The 15,032-nt window shown below is 43.0% G+C and overlaps 1 protein-coding gene across 1 annotated transcript; it reads left to right on the top strand.

Moving 5' to 3' along the window:
• Nucleotides 1–5,232: 5,232 nt before the first annotated feature.
• LOC308331857 (uncharacterized protein) lies at nt 5,233–13,630 on the top strand. The gene is made up of 8 exons (XM_080787380.1): nt 5,233–5,426; nt 6,862–7,476; nt 8,045–8,157; nt 8,871–9,140; nt 9,638–10,099; nt 10,657–10,926; nt 11,408–11,869; nt 12,834–13,630. The coding sequence occupies exons 1-8, from the start codon at nt 5,240–5,242 to the stop codon at nt 13,467–13,469; spliced, it is 3,015 nt and encodes a 1,004-aa protein (XP_080643506.1). The 5' UTR covers nt 5,233–5,239; the 3' UTR covers nt 13,470–13,630.
• Nucleotides 13,631–15,032: the final 1,402 nt, after the last annotated feature.

The following is a 15,032-nucleotide window of genomic DNA, read 5'->3' on the forward strand; positions in this document are numbered from 1 at the left end:
ATGGTTTCTTTACAGACTCAGTGGAGTCCAGGCAGCAGGCTCAGATGAATTATCCAGACACAGCCAGACCTGTTTCAGTGAAAGGATGAACCTGAAGACCAGCCAGACCTCAGTAAGAGTGGCTAGAAATTACCCGATTTTATTTTTCTATTTGAAATCTGATAGCATCACACACTACAGGATAATGATCTCATCAGATCATCTTATACAGCACACAATACTTTAAGACAGGCTTAGGTGTTCCCTTTACCTTCTGCAAATATTATTACTAATATTCTCCACTAGGTCTCCACTTAATAAAGTCCTTATTCACTTGCTTCATTTCAGACCAGTGTGTGGAGTCCAGACTGCAGGTGCAGAAGAACTCTCCAGACTCAGCGATGGACATTTCTATCAAACAGGAGGAACCTGAAGACCACCCACAACTCGGTATGTATTTTCACTATAGGATAATCTTGGCACAAAAGATCATGAAAATTATGAATCCGGATATTATAGGACCACAATGGAAACAAGTCCCCAGGACTTTTTGTGTTATCCTTTTGGCCTAAATGTTTCACTGTACCTGCATGCTAACTAACACCCGTGGGACAAATTGTGAGTACTTTATATTTGAAATCGGAAATGTTTATATATACGTTAGAATTGTAAATGTAGCGATCGCGTAAAACAGGCTGCAGTTGCGCCATGACTCTCGTATGAGATACGAGAGTCATGAACCATGGCTATTTCAATTCATGCTTGATCATTTTGAACCTCCCAGTCACCATGTCAGGGCAGGCCGAGCGATACTCATGGATTTTAAGGCAATTCTTTGGTAGATTGGCTGAAATGTTGCCGTTGTCTCCACCAGGATCAGCTACCTATGGTGGCTCATTCATTGCTGCCATGTCTGATGTCGTTATAACAAATCTTGTGTCTACAGCTCAGCTAAAAAGAAAACAAGGACAACAGATCGCAATTGAACCATGGAGTCTGCCAGTGACGGACAGTAATGTGCAAATTCAAATTGTGGAGTGGATATTCGAGGAAAAACCCCTCAAAAGGATACAACAGAAAAGTGCTATTCATTCACATGGGACAATGTGCAGGTAAAGTGCTATTCATTCACATGGGACAATGTGCAGGTAAAGTGCTATTCATTCACATGGGACAATGTGCAGGTAAGAAAAAACACTAATAACTGTGAGAAAGAACACAATAGAGAGTTAAAATCATAAACAATGATGAACAGAAATAGAGTATAGGCTATGCAAATGCATGCACGCACGCACGCGCGCACACACACACACACACACACACACACACACACACACACACACACACACACACACACACACACACACACACACACACACACACACACACACACACAGCCCTGTTATGTTGTAATACTTGTGTCTCTGTTTTAACTCAGCATGCTGCCTCCACCCCCTATCTGACTCATGTAATGAGAGAGAGAGAGAGAGAGATACTGGACAGAGTGGGGGGGATATCGAGGGCACACACAACTGTCTGTCTTGTGACGGTGGCGGGTTTCTGCCTATACCAGTGACCACCCCGCTATAAGGCTGCATATTATAGAGAAACACACACACTTTTCCCCCTGTGTGTAATTCCCTGTGTTGTATCTCCCTCTGTAGCACGATGCAGCCCATTTTGGGGGCTTTTAGCTCCTGTTTATCTTTTGGTCTATTTTTGGTGGTATAAGTTCCACTTCATGACCTGAGCCATCTCCAACATCAACACTCAATGCCTTGCCTGTGACTAACAGTGTGGGAGAACCTAAATGTCTCCCGTAGCAGGCAGACACCATGCAACGCACGTACATGTGTAACAAACTGCCCTTTAATACTGGTACAGAGCCAGATATATTGTCTCTGAGATCTAAGTAAAAGTATAGACAATTGGAAATACTCTTTGTACTTTAATACAGTACTTGAGTAAGTGTACTCAGTTACATTTCACCACTGGACCTCCTCTGTTGAGGACACCAGGGCTGGGACTCAATGCTGTTGAATTATGAACACACACAGTTACAGTTGCATGACTGTGTCTTTGTTTTATCGTTGTTATGTGGCTTAGGGGAGAAAGAAACGCACGCACACACACACACACACACACACACACACACACACACACACACACACACACACACTCGTACTGACACAAGCTACAATGCTTGTTAGTTTCATTTTCCTGCTCATCTTCACAGGTAAGACAAATAGTAGCCTATATATATTTGATGTAGAAACTAGAACATAATACATGCATGCCCTGTGACATTTACTATTTCTATTTAGCTTTAATGCCAAAACGTAGTGATGTGACGATGTCTAAAGGCCAATTCATAGTCTGGATTTTCGGTGATGAGGTGACCACCGCTCCGGTGGTGAGGTGACCACCGCTCCGGTGGTGAGGTGACCACCGCTCCGGTGGTGAGCTGACCACCGGAGCTGAAATAACATTGAGCGGTGGTGAGTAAAAACAGAGAGATGGGCTGGAGCGGTGGCGGTGGTTTGCTCTTCACCGTGGCTCGTGATGTCATGTTGTAGTTCGGTGGTCACCACCCTAAATCCAGACTATGTAGGAGCCTTTATGCAGCTTTAGCTATTGAAAAATAGCAGATCTACAAGCTCATAGCGCGGCATTAAGTGCCGCCACTGCCTCACTACGAGCTTGTAGGTCTGCTATTTTTGAAATATTGTGAAAATGTGGCGCAAATCTCATTCTCTTAACATATTTTCAGATAATTCTGGGGCTCCTTGACATGAAATAGTTTGAGAACCACTTATATAGAAACATGGGTTTTTCAGAAAACTCATGATTTAGAAGACAATTTGGAGAATCGTCCTCGGGTCTCAATGGGTTAACTGAGGGGTCATCGATATGACCGTATACTCGAACAAATGTGTCCGACGTGGCAAAGACTTGGTCTTGTAGGCAGGCACCTTTTTAGATTTTAGGTTTTACACACCTTTAGAATGTTCTTAATTTGATCATCATACCCAATTACTGAATGTCAAGAGTCCGGTTTTCTCCAGAATATGTATGACACCGATTTACTACGACACTATATGGCACATATAGTGGTTCTCAAACGTTTTATTTGCAAGGACCTACCTTATATTAACTCTTACAGTGTATAAATGGAACCAATTCCATTTGTACACTCTCAGAGTTACAGACCTGTTGTGGTCATCTGTATGTGTTTCTGGTCATATGTTCTGTCCTTCTGGTATTGTTATTTCTTCCCCCTCTATACACCAAATCTCTTTGCTGAAAATAGCAGATCTACAAAGCGTGGGGACCTGCTGAAAATAGCAGAACTACAAGCTCACAACAACTCCCAACGCAAGGCACAGTGAGCTTGTAGATCTGCTACTTTGTTATATTATTTGGCAAATGTTTGACCACTTTTTATCTCCAAAATCACAATGCAAAGCAGCACATTTTGAGCTTGTATATCGTCCATTTTGCATATTATTCATTTGTTTTTTGCACTTCTCCTATACAAATGTTGCCCAAAACTCACAGACATCCGTACACATTATCGCTGCAGTAACAGATAATAATAATAATGGATTTCAATTTTATAGCGCTTTTATATGCACTACGTGCCTACTCAAAGCGATTTACAATGGTCCATTCATTCATACATTGTATGTGATCCAGATGTATCAGTCCAGATGTGTTGTATTACATTGAAATGTGATTACAGGCCCAGTATAGTAAAGGGCCTGCGATGTAGGTACAATTACTCAAGTAGCCTACTTCTTCCTTCCATACATCTCAGAGGCAAAGATTATACTTTTACTCCACTACAATTATTTGAAAAGTTTAGTTACTACCAGTTATTTTGATTATTATTACCAAATATACATTAACCACTTAAGCCCAATATAAGTTTGGGACAGGATCAATCCCCCCCCCCATTGGGACAAAACCCTGCCTCCAACAGACCTGTCCCTGAATGCATGGCTATGATCATACTACGGTGTCACACAAAAGCATAAAAAGTGTCAGTCTGTCATGCCTGGCTTCTCATGGAGAAGACTGGATCATCACCTATCTGCATATACAGTATGGAGCCAGAAAGCAACTCTACATCTGACCTCGTGTTGGACCTCAAACCTTAAACCCTTAGATTTCCATATATGGAGATATTCTGACATTCCATATTATGTTAATCCTTCCCCTCTTCGATGTCTCCCTTTTAACTGATACCTGTCCGTTCGAACTCTACCTGGCCCTACCTGGGTTGGCCCGAGACCCCGCCTGCGGCCTTACTAATTAGCGCACATTTCAGCACAACCTCAGGTCGTCTTACTGCAGGTTTTACTATATATAAAAATGATGTACTCCCCCTCGACTGGCCTGTATAAGTGCCAGTCGAAACCCATGTGTAGGCCTATATTTCTGATCAGAACTGTGTATAAGAATCTTTTTTGACCTGGTGATGAATTGTGATTCAAATAATTGTGATTAACAATTTAATAGTGTTATTGACATTGGAACAAAAACAATCACACCCGTGTGAAGTGAGGGGTGCTCTTATCATCTTAAAACATTGAGGGCGATTTGCGCAGTAACAGACAAAACAAACATTAAACTCTGTTCATTGTTAATGGCATTTAATGTTTGTGCTAGTGACGAAACAAATATTAAACTCTGTTCATTGTTAATGGCATTTAATGTTTGTGCTAGTGACAAAACAAATATTAAACTCTGTTCATTGTTAATTGAAAAACAAACATTAAACCTGTGTGAGGGGCGCTCTTATGCTCTCATTGCGGCCAGGCTAAGTTTGAACTTAGTGTGTGGACCACAGTCTATGGTGTGGACCCAGCAGGGGGCGGTGTGAGTTCAGGCCTATCCTGGGTTACAGTCTTCTCCTTCACGCGTCTTTACTCTTTATTCCGGAATCCAGGCGTTGTTGACGCGGAACATGAATTCGCTCACGTTGTTTTTGTTTTCGTTCGCGCTGCAGAAAAGAAAGCAGTCAGTGACGATCGAGGAGAAGTATTTGTAAAATACAGTTCAGCAACATGGCAATTAAATTAGCTTTACATTGTAAGACATTAACCAGAGGCAACGCATCATAAAAACATACATTTTTTTTTAAATTCAGCCAGAGAGAATTTTACAAATAGTAAAAATGTCTTGTGAGATCTGGCTTCATGTGGATGTGGATGTGAGGAAGAGGATGCAGCGTGCCGCTCGAGATGTTGACGTCGTGATGAAGAAGAAGAGAGGAAGAGGAGAAAGAGTGGATCGTGTGGTGCTGAAGGTTCTGATGGAAGCGGCTGAAGACGTCCTGGAACTGTTCCATCTCACCGTGCACGACTTGGAAGATACTCTGGACCGCCAGAGGGCGCTGTTGGACACCCTGCTGAACCCACACGTCAAACTGAACAGAGATACAGGTAAATACGTTTTCAATGTAATGGTTCCCAGCTAGGGATTGTCTTTTAGATGGGTCCCATTTTATGAGTCCTATTTCAAAGACGTTAGAGTACAGTACTGAGTACAGTATACTAGTATTGCATCCCAGCTGGGACCCCAGGATGGTGACACGATTGCGTCCTTGCTCAATTTATTATCAGGGCTACTCAATTTAGTGAGTCAGAAAGGATGCAGGATACAGGCCTGCATCACTGTCCTGATGTGTTGTTATTTCTGACTGAGAGACCTGTGGTGGAAGTCACTAACTATCTAATCCAATGTTGTTCAATGCAAAGAAACAATGAAATTGTTAATCACAATTATTTGTGTGACAATAATCATCAACTTAAATGTTACAGCCATATTAACTGTACTAGTTGTCCCCTTTCTGCCCATACATATAGATAGATATCTGTCTGTCTGCCAGACAGTATATGACCATATAGGCTATAGGCATGTACATGTGGGCGATTAGCCAAATAAAGCTTAGACTGATTGCCATGGCAATCGATTGGTTCAGTACCTTTTGAATTTGAAGTTGGTCGGCCAATTGGTTTTGTTTTTACTTGCACAAGCAGAGCGTGCAAGTACTGTAATCGGCTTCATATGTCGGTGGCGGCACTCGGCCAATCAGGGACCAAGAACAGCGATCAGCTGGGTATGTATGTCGGTACTTTCCACCAGCCAATGAGAAACCACTGACCACTGTTGTATTTCAAACCTAGACAACCAGCACAGAGCTTTTCGGACCAGCAGTCGTACCAGAAGTGGTGAGCTCTGCTTGCGCAACAACAAGTAGGCCATACATGGCCTACTTGTGTGCAATGCATCAAGTTGTTTCTATTTTTGGTGGTGGGTCTGTTTTCTACAAGTCCTCCTACTTGTATTAAAAGAAAAATCACACCTGTGTGAAGTGAGGAGTGATTCTTCATTCATTGTCAAGGAGCGCCCCTCAAAAAAGAAAAGAAACAGCCTCCCCCTGGCCAGCCGGGGCGCCTGATGGAGGGGAAAGGAACTGGTTGGAATAACGTGTTCCTTCCACGCGCTACGTCCAACCAGGGAAACTCCCCCCTGTCAGGTGTAAAGGAGCAACTTGGACACTCAGGCATGAAGGAAGCATGACTTCAAGTCCGTTGCTCTCCCCTTGTCCCCCATATATGGGGTCTAGGTTGGTGGAGGGTGTGTAGAGCCCAGGATCACATTAGATGATTGACACAGGGGTGAAAAATGGGTTACAAAATCGTGGGATAAAAATAATTTAAAAGAAAAAAGAAAAGAAACAAAAACATTAACACATTAAACGATAATTTTCCTCATTTTGTTTACACATTGAACATTTGAGTAAGAGACAAATATATTTTATTCAAATCCTCTCGCTCTCTCTCTCTCTCTCTCTCTCTCTCTCTCTCTCTCTAGACTTACAGCCTCATCACAGCCACACAAAAACAACCAATGACTGCAAACTTTGTCCAGAACCAGCCAATGACAGCCAACCTCAATCACAACCAACCTATGACTGCCAACTTCATCCAGAACCAGCCAATGATGGCCAACCTCATCCGGAACCAACCGATGACATTAAAACTTGTCCAGAACCGACCGATGGCAGCCAACCTTGTCCAGAACCAACCAATGACGGCCAACCTCCATCAGAATCAACCAATGACAGCCAACCGTGTCCACACCCAGCCAGTGATGTGAATGAAGCGCTGTCCCCGTACAGCAGTATGGTTGAGGATGAGGATGATGACGAGGATGATGATGATGATAAAGATTATGACCCTGGGGTTGAGGATGTTATGAGAGAGAGCGAGGAGGAGAGTTCAACATTAAAGAGTCCAGAATCAGAGAGTTCAACATTAAAGAGTCCAGACTCAGAGAGTTCAACATTAAAGAGTCCAGAATCAGAGAGTTCAACATTAAAGAGTCCAGACTCAGAGAGTTCAACATTAAAGAGTCCAGAATCAGAGAGTTCAACATTAAAGAGTCCAGACTCAGAGAGTTCAACATTAAAGTCAAGGGTTCATACAGGTAAGCCTGCTGTGCGATATTGTATTGATTAGAGCAGCACGTGGTTCCCAAACGTTTTAGCTCAAGACGCCACGTTGCGAGTGAATCTGCTGCTCTTCATTTTCACTACTAATTTAGGACGTATGGAATGTTTTTTGAAATAGTATTTATGAAATACTTTTGTAAAATGTTGGAATCGTTTTTGAAAAAGCCTTTTAAAAAAAAAAACTTTTGTAAATCTTCTGAAATAATACAAAAATAATAATACTTGCGAATCATACAAATTTCCATAAAAACAGATGGTATGTTCTTGCTGACCCTAGTTTCCATCTACATTCTGTGTATGTGATTCTGACTATTGACCTTGCTTATTGTAAGGTGCTGGTAACTGGGATATGAGCATGCCTAAATTGTAAATTTCCTGTCACAAAAACTTCTTTCATGGTTAGGTCATTTGTCATATATATGCCCTGTGCAATTTGTGTTTACAAAACCTAAAAGGCAAAGTGAAATTGTAATTATCCAAAAAACACGATTAAATAAATTTGTACAACAATTACCTCAGCTAAAATGTCACTATTGCACACAGGAGGGAAACCATTCAGTTGTGAGGTGTGTGGCAGAACATTCAGAATGAAGGCAGGCCTGATGCGCCACATGACAGTTCATCAGGTGAAGAAACCATTACCATACCAGTGTAAGGTAGGTTCCATTTAAACCCTACAGATCCAATGGACCTGGTCTCTAATGTCTCATTCACACAAGTATGTTTTACTGCAATTAAAATGAAAGCTGCTGCGTAGTGCCGATTAAACAAACACATTCTAGTTTGCCCAAAAAACAAGGGTTTCGCTTCCAAACGCACCTGATTTCGTTTCACTGAAGGTGTGAATGCAATCCCCATAAAATCAAGGAAATTAAGCAAACAATGTGGCAGATGTCTGTGTGTAAACACGGAGTGCTGTCACTGTGTGTGTGGGCTGGGGAGTGGAGACTTTCTTCATCTCGTTTAAATATAAATACTTAAATTAAACAAACTAGCTCTGCATTATCTAGGCTAACTAGCTATTTTTGTTCTACTGAAGCTTTTGTCTTTAGGTATAGTAATGGTTTGTTATATGTCTTTTATGACACTATGTTAAGATGACCCGTATGTTATCTCCAAAGTGAAACATACTTCCGTGCCCGAGGGGTAGCGGGAGTGACGTCAGGACGTCAATTCAGGACCGGAGACACTTTTGGGGTTTTTTACCCTTCAATTTGGGAACCCCTTTAGGGATTGATGTTAACTTGTTGCTATGTTGTTGTTGGCGTAAAATCGGCCTCAGTTCTAAATGGGTTCTGTATACTCTCTATACAATCCCCCTGCCTGATGCAGAGTGTGACTGGGTTTAATAAATGTCTGTCTGTCTAAGGTGTGCAAGAAGCCGTTCTACCACTACCAGTCTCTGGATAGACACGTCGCCGAACACCACACGAACCGGCACGTTTGCGCCGTCTGCAGGGAAGAGTTCCGCACGAGGCGGGAGCTGCTGCGCCACCAGAGGACCACGCACCGCCCCGACAACGAGGAGCAGCCGGAGGCGCGCCGCTCCAGACCGCACCCCGCTCACAAGTGCAAAGCCTGCGGAGAGGAGTTCGCCTTGAAGAAAGACATTCTGAAACACGTCCTTACGCATGCGAAGGTGAGCCCCTGCCAGCCGCCAACATTGTTACGTAAATAAAAACAATAAACTAATGGCAGAAATAGTTGATCTACATGCTCACGTTTGTAGTTTGTAGCTATTTCTACTATATTTATAGTATTTCTGACTTTCTTATTACTATATTTAAAGTAGGAAACTATTAAATATGCCCTATTTTGGCCATAGTGCATTATTTATTTGATTATTTGTATATGTTGGTAACGACTCTGTTTAGTAATTTCTTATTTGTAAAGTTTTTTGTCATATCTGCCCCCAATTTTCATTTACAAAGCCTAAAAGCCAAACTGAATTTAAAATTTTACACGTTCCAATTTCAATGTTTCCAAATATTTAAGACGGGAGTCCATGGCCAAATACATAGTTTTGGGGCGTGACAAAAATCGGGTATTATTGGGTTAACTGTGCTATATAAATGAAGGTGACCTGACTTGATGTAGTGTAATCCTATTGTTTTTTTCTGCCCATTTTGTGTCAAGGAGACATCGTCATCGTTGTGTTGTGGTCTGTGCGGCCATCAAACCGAGGACACGCACAGTCTCTCGGCCCACCTGCAGTCCCACAGAGAGTCCCACGTGTGTCACGTGTGTGGGCGGGGCTGCCCCTCCCGCTGTGCTCTAGACGCGCACATGAGAGTCCATACCGGTGAGAAACCTTTCAGCTGCGCAGAGTGCGGCAAGACTTTCGCCCAGAAGAATAACTTGGACGTACACCTGAGGTTCCACAACAAAGAGAGGACCTTCGTGTGTCAGGTGAGCGGCTGCGGTAAAGGCTACATGCAGTCCGGGGATCTGAAGAGGCACGAGTTGAAGCACAGGATCAAACACCGAAAGACGCGCCGCCCCAGACAGAGACCGCTCCCCAGACACAAGTGCAAAGCCTGCGGAGAAGAGTTCGCCTTGAAGACAGACATTCTGAAACACGTCCGGACGCACGCGAAGGTAAGGCCTGCCCGCCGTCACCATTGTTACGTAATCACCCGTAATGTCATTATGTCTGTAGATTGGCCATTTCCACTATTTAAGGTATGAAAGGACTAAATATGCCCTATATCGGCCATGGTACTTTTTTTTTTAAAGTTGGTAACAACCGTGTTTTGTAATTGCTTTGTATATTTACGTTATTTGTCAAATCTGACCTCTGCAATTTTAATTTACAAAGCCTAAAGCCAAACAGAAATGTATTTTTTACACGTAGTGGGAGTGACGTCAGGACGTCAATTCAGGACCGGAGACACTTTTGGGGTTTTTTACCCTTCAATTTGGGAACCCCTTTTGGGATTGATGTTAACTAGTTGCTATGTTGTTGTTTAGTATATAGCAAGCAACATAACATTTTTGTATTTTTCATATATATATATTGGAAGTTTTTTAGAATACTATGTAGAAGGCGTTTTTAGAATCGGCCTCAGTTCTAAATGGGTTCTGTATACTCTCTATACAATCCCCCTGCCTGATGCAGAGTGTGACTGGGTTTAATAAATGTCTGTCTGTCTAAGGTGTGCAAGAAGCCGTTCTACCACTCCTACTCTCTGGATAGACACGTCGCCGAACACCACACGAAGCGGCACGTTTGCGCCGTCTGCAGGGAAGAGTTCCGCACGAGGCGGGAGCTGCTGCGCCACCAGAGGACCACGCACCGCCCCGACAACGAGGAGCAGCCGGAGGCGCGCCACTCCAGACCGCACCCCGCTCACAAGTGCAAAGCCTGCGGAGAGGAGTTCGCCTTGAAGAAAGACATTCTGAAACACGTCCTTACGCATGCGAAGGTGAGCCCCTGCCAGCCGCCAACATTGTTACGTAAATAAAATCAATAAACGAATGGCAGAAATAGTTGATCTACATGCTCACGTTTGTAGATTGGCTATTTCTACTATATTTATAGTATTTCTGACTTTCTTATTACTATATTTAAAGTAGGAAACTATTAAATATGCCCTATTTTGGCCATAGTGCATTATTTATTTAATTATTTGTATATGTTGGTAACGACTCTGTTTAGTAATTTCTTATATGTTATAAGTTATTTGTCATATCTGCCCCCAATTTTCATTTACAAAGCCTAAAATCCAAACTGAATTTACAATTTTACACGTTCCAATTTCAATGTTTCCAAATATTTAAGATAGGAGTCCATGGCCAAATACATAGTTTTACGGGTATTATTGGGTTAACTGTGCTATATAAATAAAGGTGACCTGACTTGATGTAGTGTAATCCTATTGTTTTTTCTGCCCATTTTGTGTCAAGGACACATCATCATCGTTGTGTTGTGGTCTGTGCGGCCATCAAACCGAGGACACGCAAAGTCTCTCGGCCCACCTGCAGTCCCACAGAGAGTCCCACGTGTGCCACGTGTGTGGGCGGGGCTGCCCCTCCCGCTGCGCTCTAGACGCGCACAGGAGAGTCCATACCGGTGAGAAACCTTTCAGCTGCGCAGAGTGCGGCAAGACTTTCGCCCAGAAGAATAACTTGGACGTACACCTGAGGTTCCACAACAAAGAGAGGACTTTCATGTGTCAGGTGAGCGGCTGCGGTAAAGGCTACATGCAGTCCAGTGATCTGAAGAGGCACGAGTTGAAGCACAGGATCAAACACCGTAAGACGCGCCGTCCCAGACAGAGACCGCTCCCCAGACACAAGTGCAAAGCCTGCGGAGAAGAGTTCGCCTTGAAGACAGACATTCTGAAACACGTCCGGACGCACGCGAAGGTAAGGCCTGCCCGCCATCACCATTGTTACGTAATCACCCGTAATGTCATTATGTCTGTAGATTGGCCATTTCCACTATTTAAGGTATGAAAGGACTAAATATGCCCTATATCGGCCATGGTACTTTTTTTTTTTAAGTTGGTAACAACCGTGTTTTGTAATTGCTTTGTATATTTACGTTATTTGTCAAATCTGACCTCTGCAATTTTAATTTACAAAGCCTAAAGCCAAACAGAAATGTATTTTTTACACGTTCCAATTTCAATATTTAATGTTAGCAACATAAGGTTGACATTCTTTGCATTGGGTCCTTAACCCATTTAGATCTGGTGTAATGTACATATACGTTGTTTTACCTTTCATGCCGGGAGCTACCTCTGTGTCTCATATAGCAACATCATTTATTTTTTAATTTTTTGAGCACCACTAGCCCCTCCTATGAGGGTTTGTGTAAAAACAAACATTGTCCTAACACAAATGCCATCGACAATGCATGGCCAGTTTTGAGTGTTTGTGCAAACACAAACATTGAAGACGATGGTGAGGACGCAAATTGTGATTGGCCGGATTGAGGTGATGTATGATAATAACAGCGCCCCTCACTTCACACGGGTGGGATTCTTTTTTGTTTGTTTTTGGCTTTCGCCTTTTATTTTTTATGGAGGGACAGACAGTAGGCTGGCAGGAAATGGGGAGAGAGATGGGGAGTGACATGCAGTAAAGGCCGTCGGGAACGGGAGTCGAACCCGCGGCACACTGCCAGACTGGATTACCAGCCAAGGTGCCTGGACCGCTGAGCCACGGCCCAGGCCCGGGTGTAATTTTTAAATAACAATTTGAAGGTTTTCGGAAAACCCTAGGTTAGGTTTTAGAAGGCGTTTTTGAATCGGTCTTAGGTCTAAATGGGTGACTTAACTTGACATAACATAGTAATAATAGGTGTAATGTTTAATTTTTTTTCAAGGAGTCATCGCCATCATCATTATCGTTGTGTTGTGGTCTGTGCGGCCATCAAACCGAGGACACACACAGTCTCTCTGTCCACCTGCAGTCCCACAGAGTGCACACGTGTCACGTGTGTGGGAAGGGCTGGCCCTCCAACTCCGCTCTAGACATGCACATGGTAGTCCACACCGGTGAGAAACCGTTCAGCTGCGCCGAGTGCGGCAAGGATTTTAAACTACAGGGAATTCTGGTGACGCACATGAAGATCCACACCGGCGAGCGGAAGTTCGCCTGCGACGTCTGCGGCAAGACTTTCGCCCAGAAGAATAACTTGGACACACACCTAAGGTTCCACAACAAAGAGAGGACCTTCATGTGTCAGGTGAGCGGCTGTGGTAAAGGCTTCATGCAGGCCGTGGACCTGCAGAGGCACAAGTTGACGCACACTGGGGAGAAACCCTACGTGTGCACCGTCTGCGGCGAACGCTTCCAAGCCAGAAGGTCCCTGAACATTCACATGAACAGCACTCACAGCGGCAACGGCGCTACAGAGAAGAGGAGGGGAAGGAAACGACAGAGCGGAGATAATGTTGTGGAGAACAGTGGAGACGACACTATGGAGAAGACGGTGAAACGAAAAAGAAATAAAGTATGAACTAATACTGTGTACAAGCATCAGAATTCAGAAAGGTGATAAATCGGATGTTTTCTTTTTCCTGAACCAATTATCTGACAAAGGTGGCAATCATTAACAGACGTGTTCATTAAAAGCTGGTCCAATCAGCTCTCATTGAATTCAATGCATTCCATTGACCTTCTGGCTCCTGTTTGTCTCCCAGTGCAGCTATGGTGCATGCTGCGACGTACGTAGTACGTCTGTCCTATTCCTCTTTACGAATCATTGCTGTCGGGCAGAAACCTTGTATCTCCATGATATGCCAACCGTCTTTTCTTTTTTGTAAATCATACATATTATTATTCATACAAAAGTGTCACACAAAAGTAGTGTAGTAATTTTGTAAGATTATTTAGAATTTGTATTGTGAAAACAGCTGCTCTACAAGCTCACAACACGCAACACGGTCACACCTTGTGATCTAGAAGCTCACAAGGTGTGACCGTGTTGCGTGTTGTGAGCTTGTAGAGCAGCTGTTTTCACAATACACATTCTAAATAATCTTACAAAAGAATAGTTAAAGGAGCGGTTTTGGACACGAACAAGGTTTCCACCCGACAGCAACCTTTGGTGATGAGCAGGTAGTTTGCTCAGTGGATTAATGATCCAGTATGTTGTGATTGTGAATGTTGAGCTATAAGACTTGTAATGTTCTGTGTCTTTATAAATCACCTGAATAGACTTAAGGTCTAGGTCTAGACCTTAAGTCTTAAGACCTTAAGAATAATCTTTATTTATATATACAAAACAGCTGATCGACAAGGCAGCACACCATGTGTGGATCTGAGCCTGTATATGTTTTTACATATAACAACGTTTTAGTAATTGCTCTTTTTCTTTTTAAAACGTTTTAACATTTATGTTTCATATGACAGATTCCGAGACTGAGTGGATTAAAACACCTTGTAGTTTATCTTTCCCTCCAGCAGGGGGCAGTGTGACTGTCTTCTCCTTCACTCTTTACTCTTACCCGTAACCCCACTAATGTGCAAATTAATTGCAATGCTTATATAACTATGGGTGCAACAGCTTACATTTTAGTAATGAAAATATGAAATGCATAAGTCAGGCTAAGTTTGAACTTAGTGTGAGGACCAATGAGTTTATTATAAAACTGCCTGTACTTGTATCTCTGCCTTCCCTGACTTCACCCTGCAGATAAGTAAGCCTGGGACCGAGGCTAGCCTTCACTGGATAGAAACAATGAAGTTAAACCTAAAGGCAAATTTATTTTTACTCTCTCTCTCTCTCTCTCTCTCTCTCTCTCTCTCTCTTTCAATGAAAATATGAAATGCATAAGTCAGGCTCCAGGCTAAGTTTGAATATAGTGTACTGTGGACCAGTGAGTTTATCTTTCCCTCCAGCAGGGGGCGGTGTGATTTTCTTCTCCTTCACTCGTCTTTACTCTTTATTTTATTCAGGAATCCAGGGATTCCAGGCGTTGTTGACCCGGAGCATGAAGTCGCTCAAGCTCACGTTGTTTTTGTTTTCGTTCGCGCCGCTGGTGAGGAGAAGAAAGCAGTCAGTGGCGAGGAGAAGTGT

The sequence above is a fragment of the Protomyctophum bolini genome (genome assembly GCF_963924005.1).
Source record: "Protomyctophum bolini genome assembly, chromosome: 17".
NCBI classification, from domain to species: Eukaryota; Metazoa; Chordata; class Actinopteri; order Myctophiformes; family Myctophidae; genus Protomyctophum; species Protomyctophum bolini.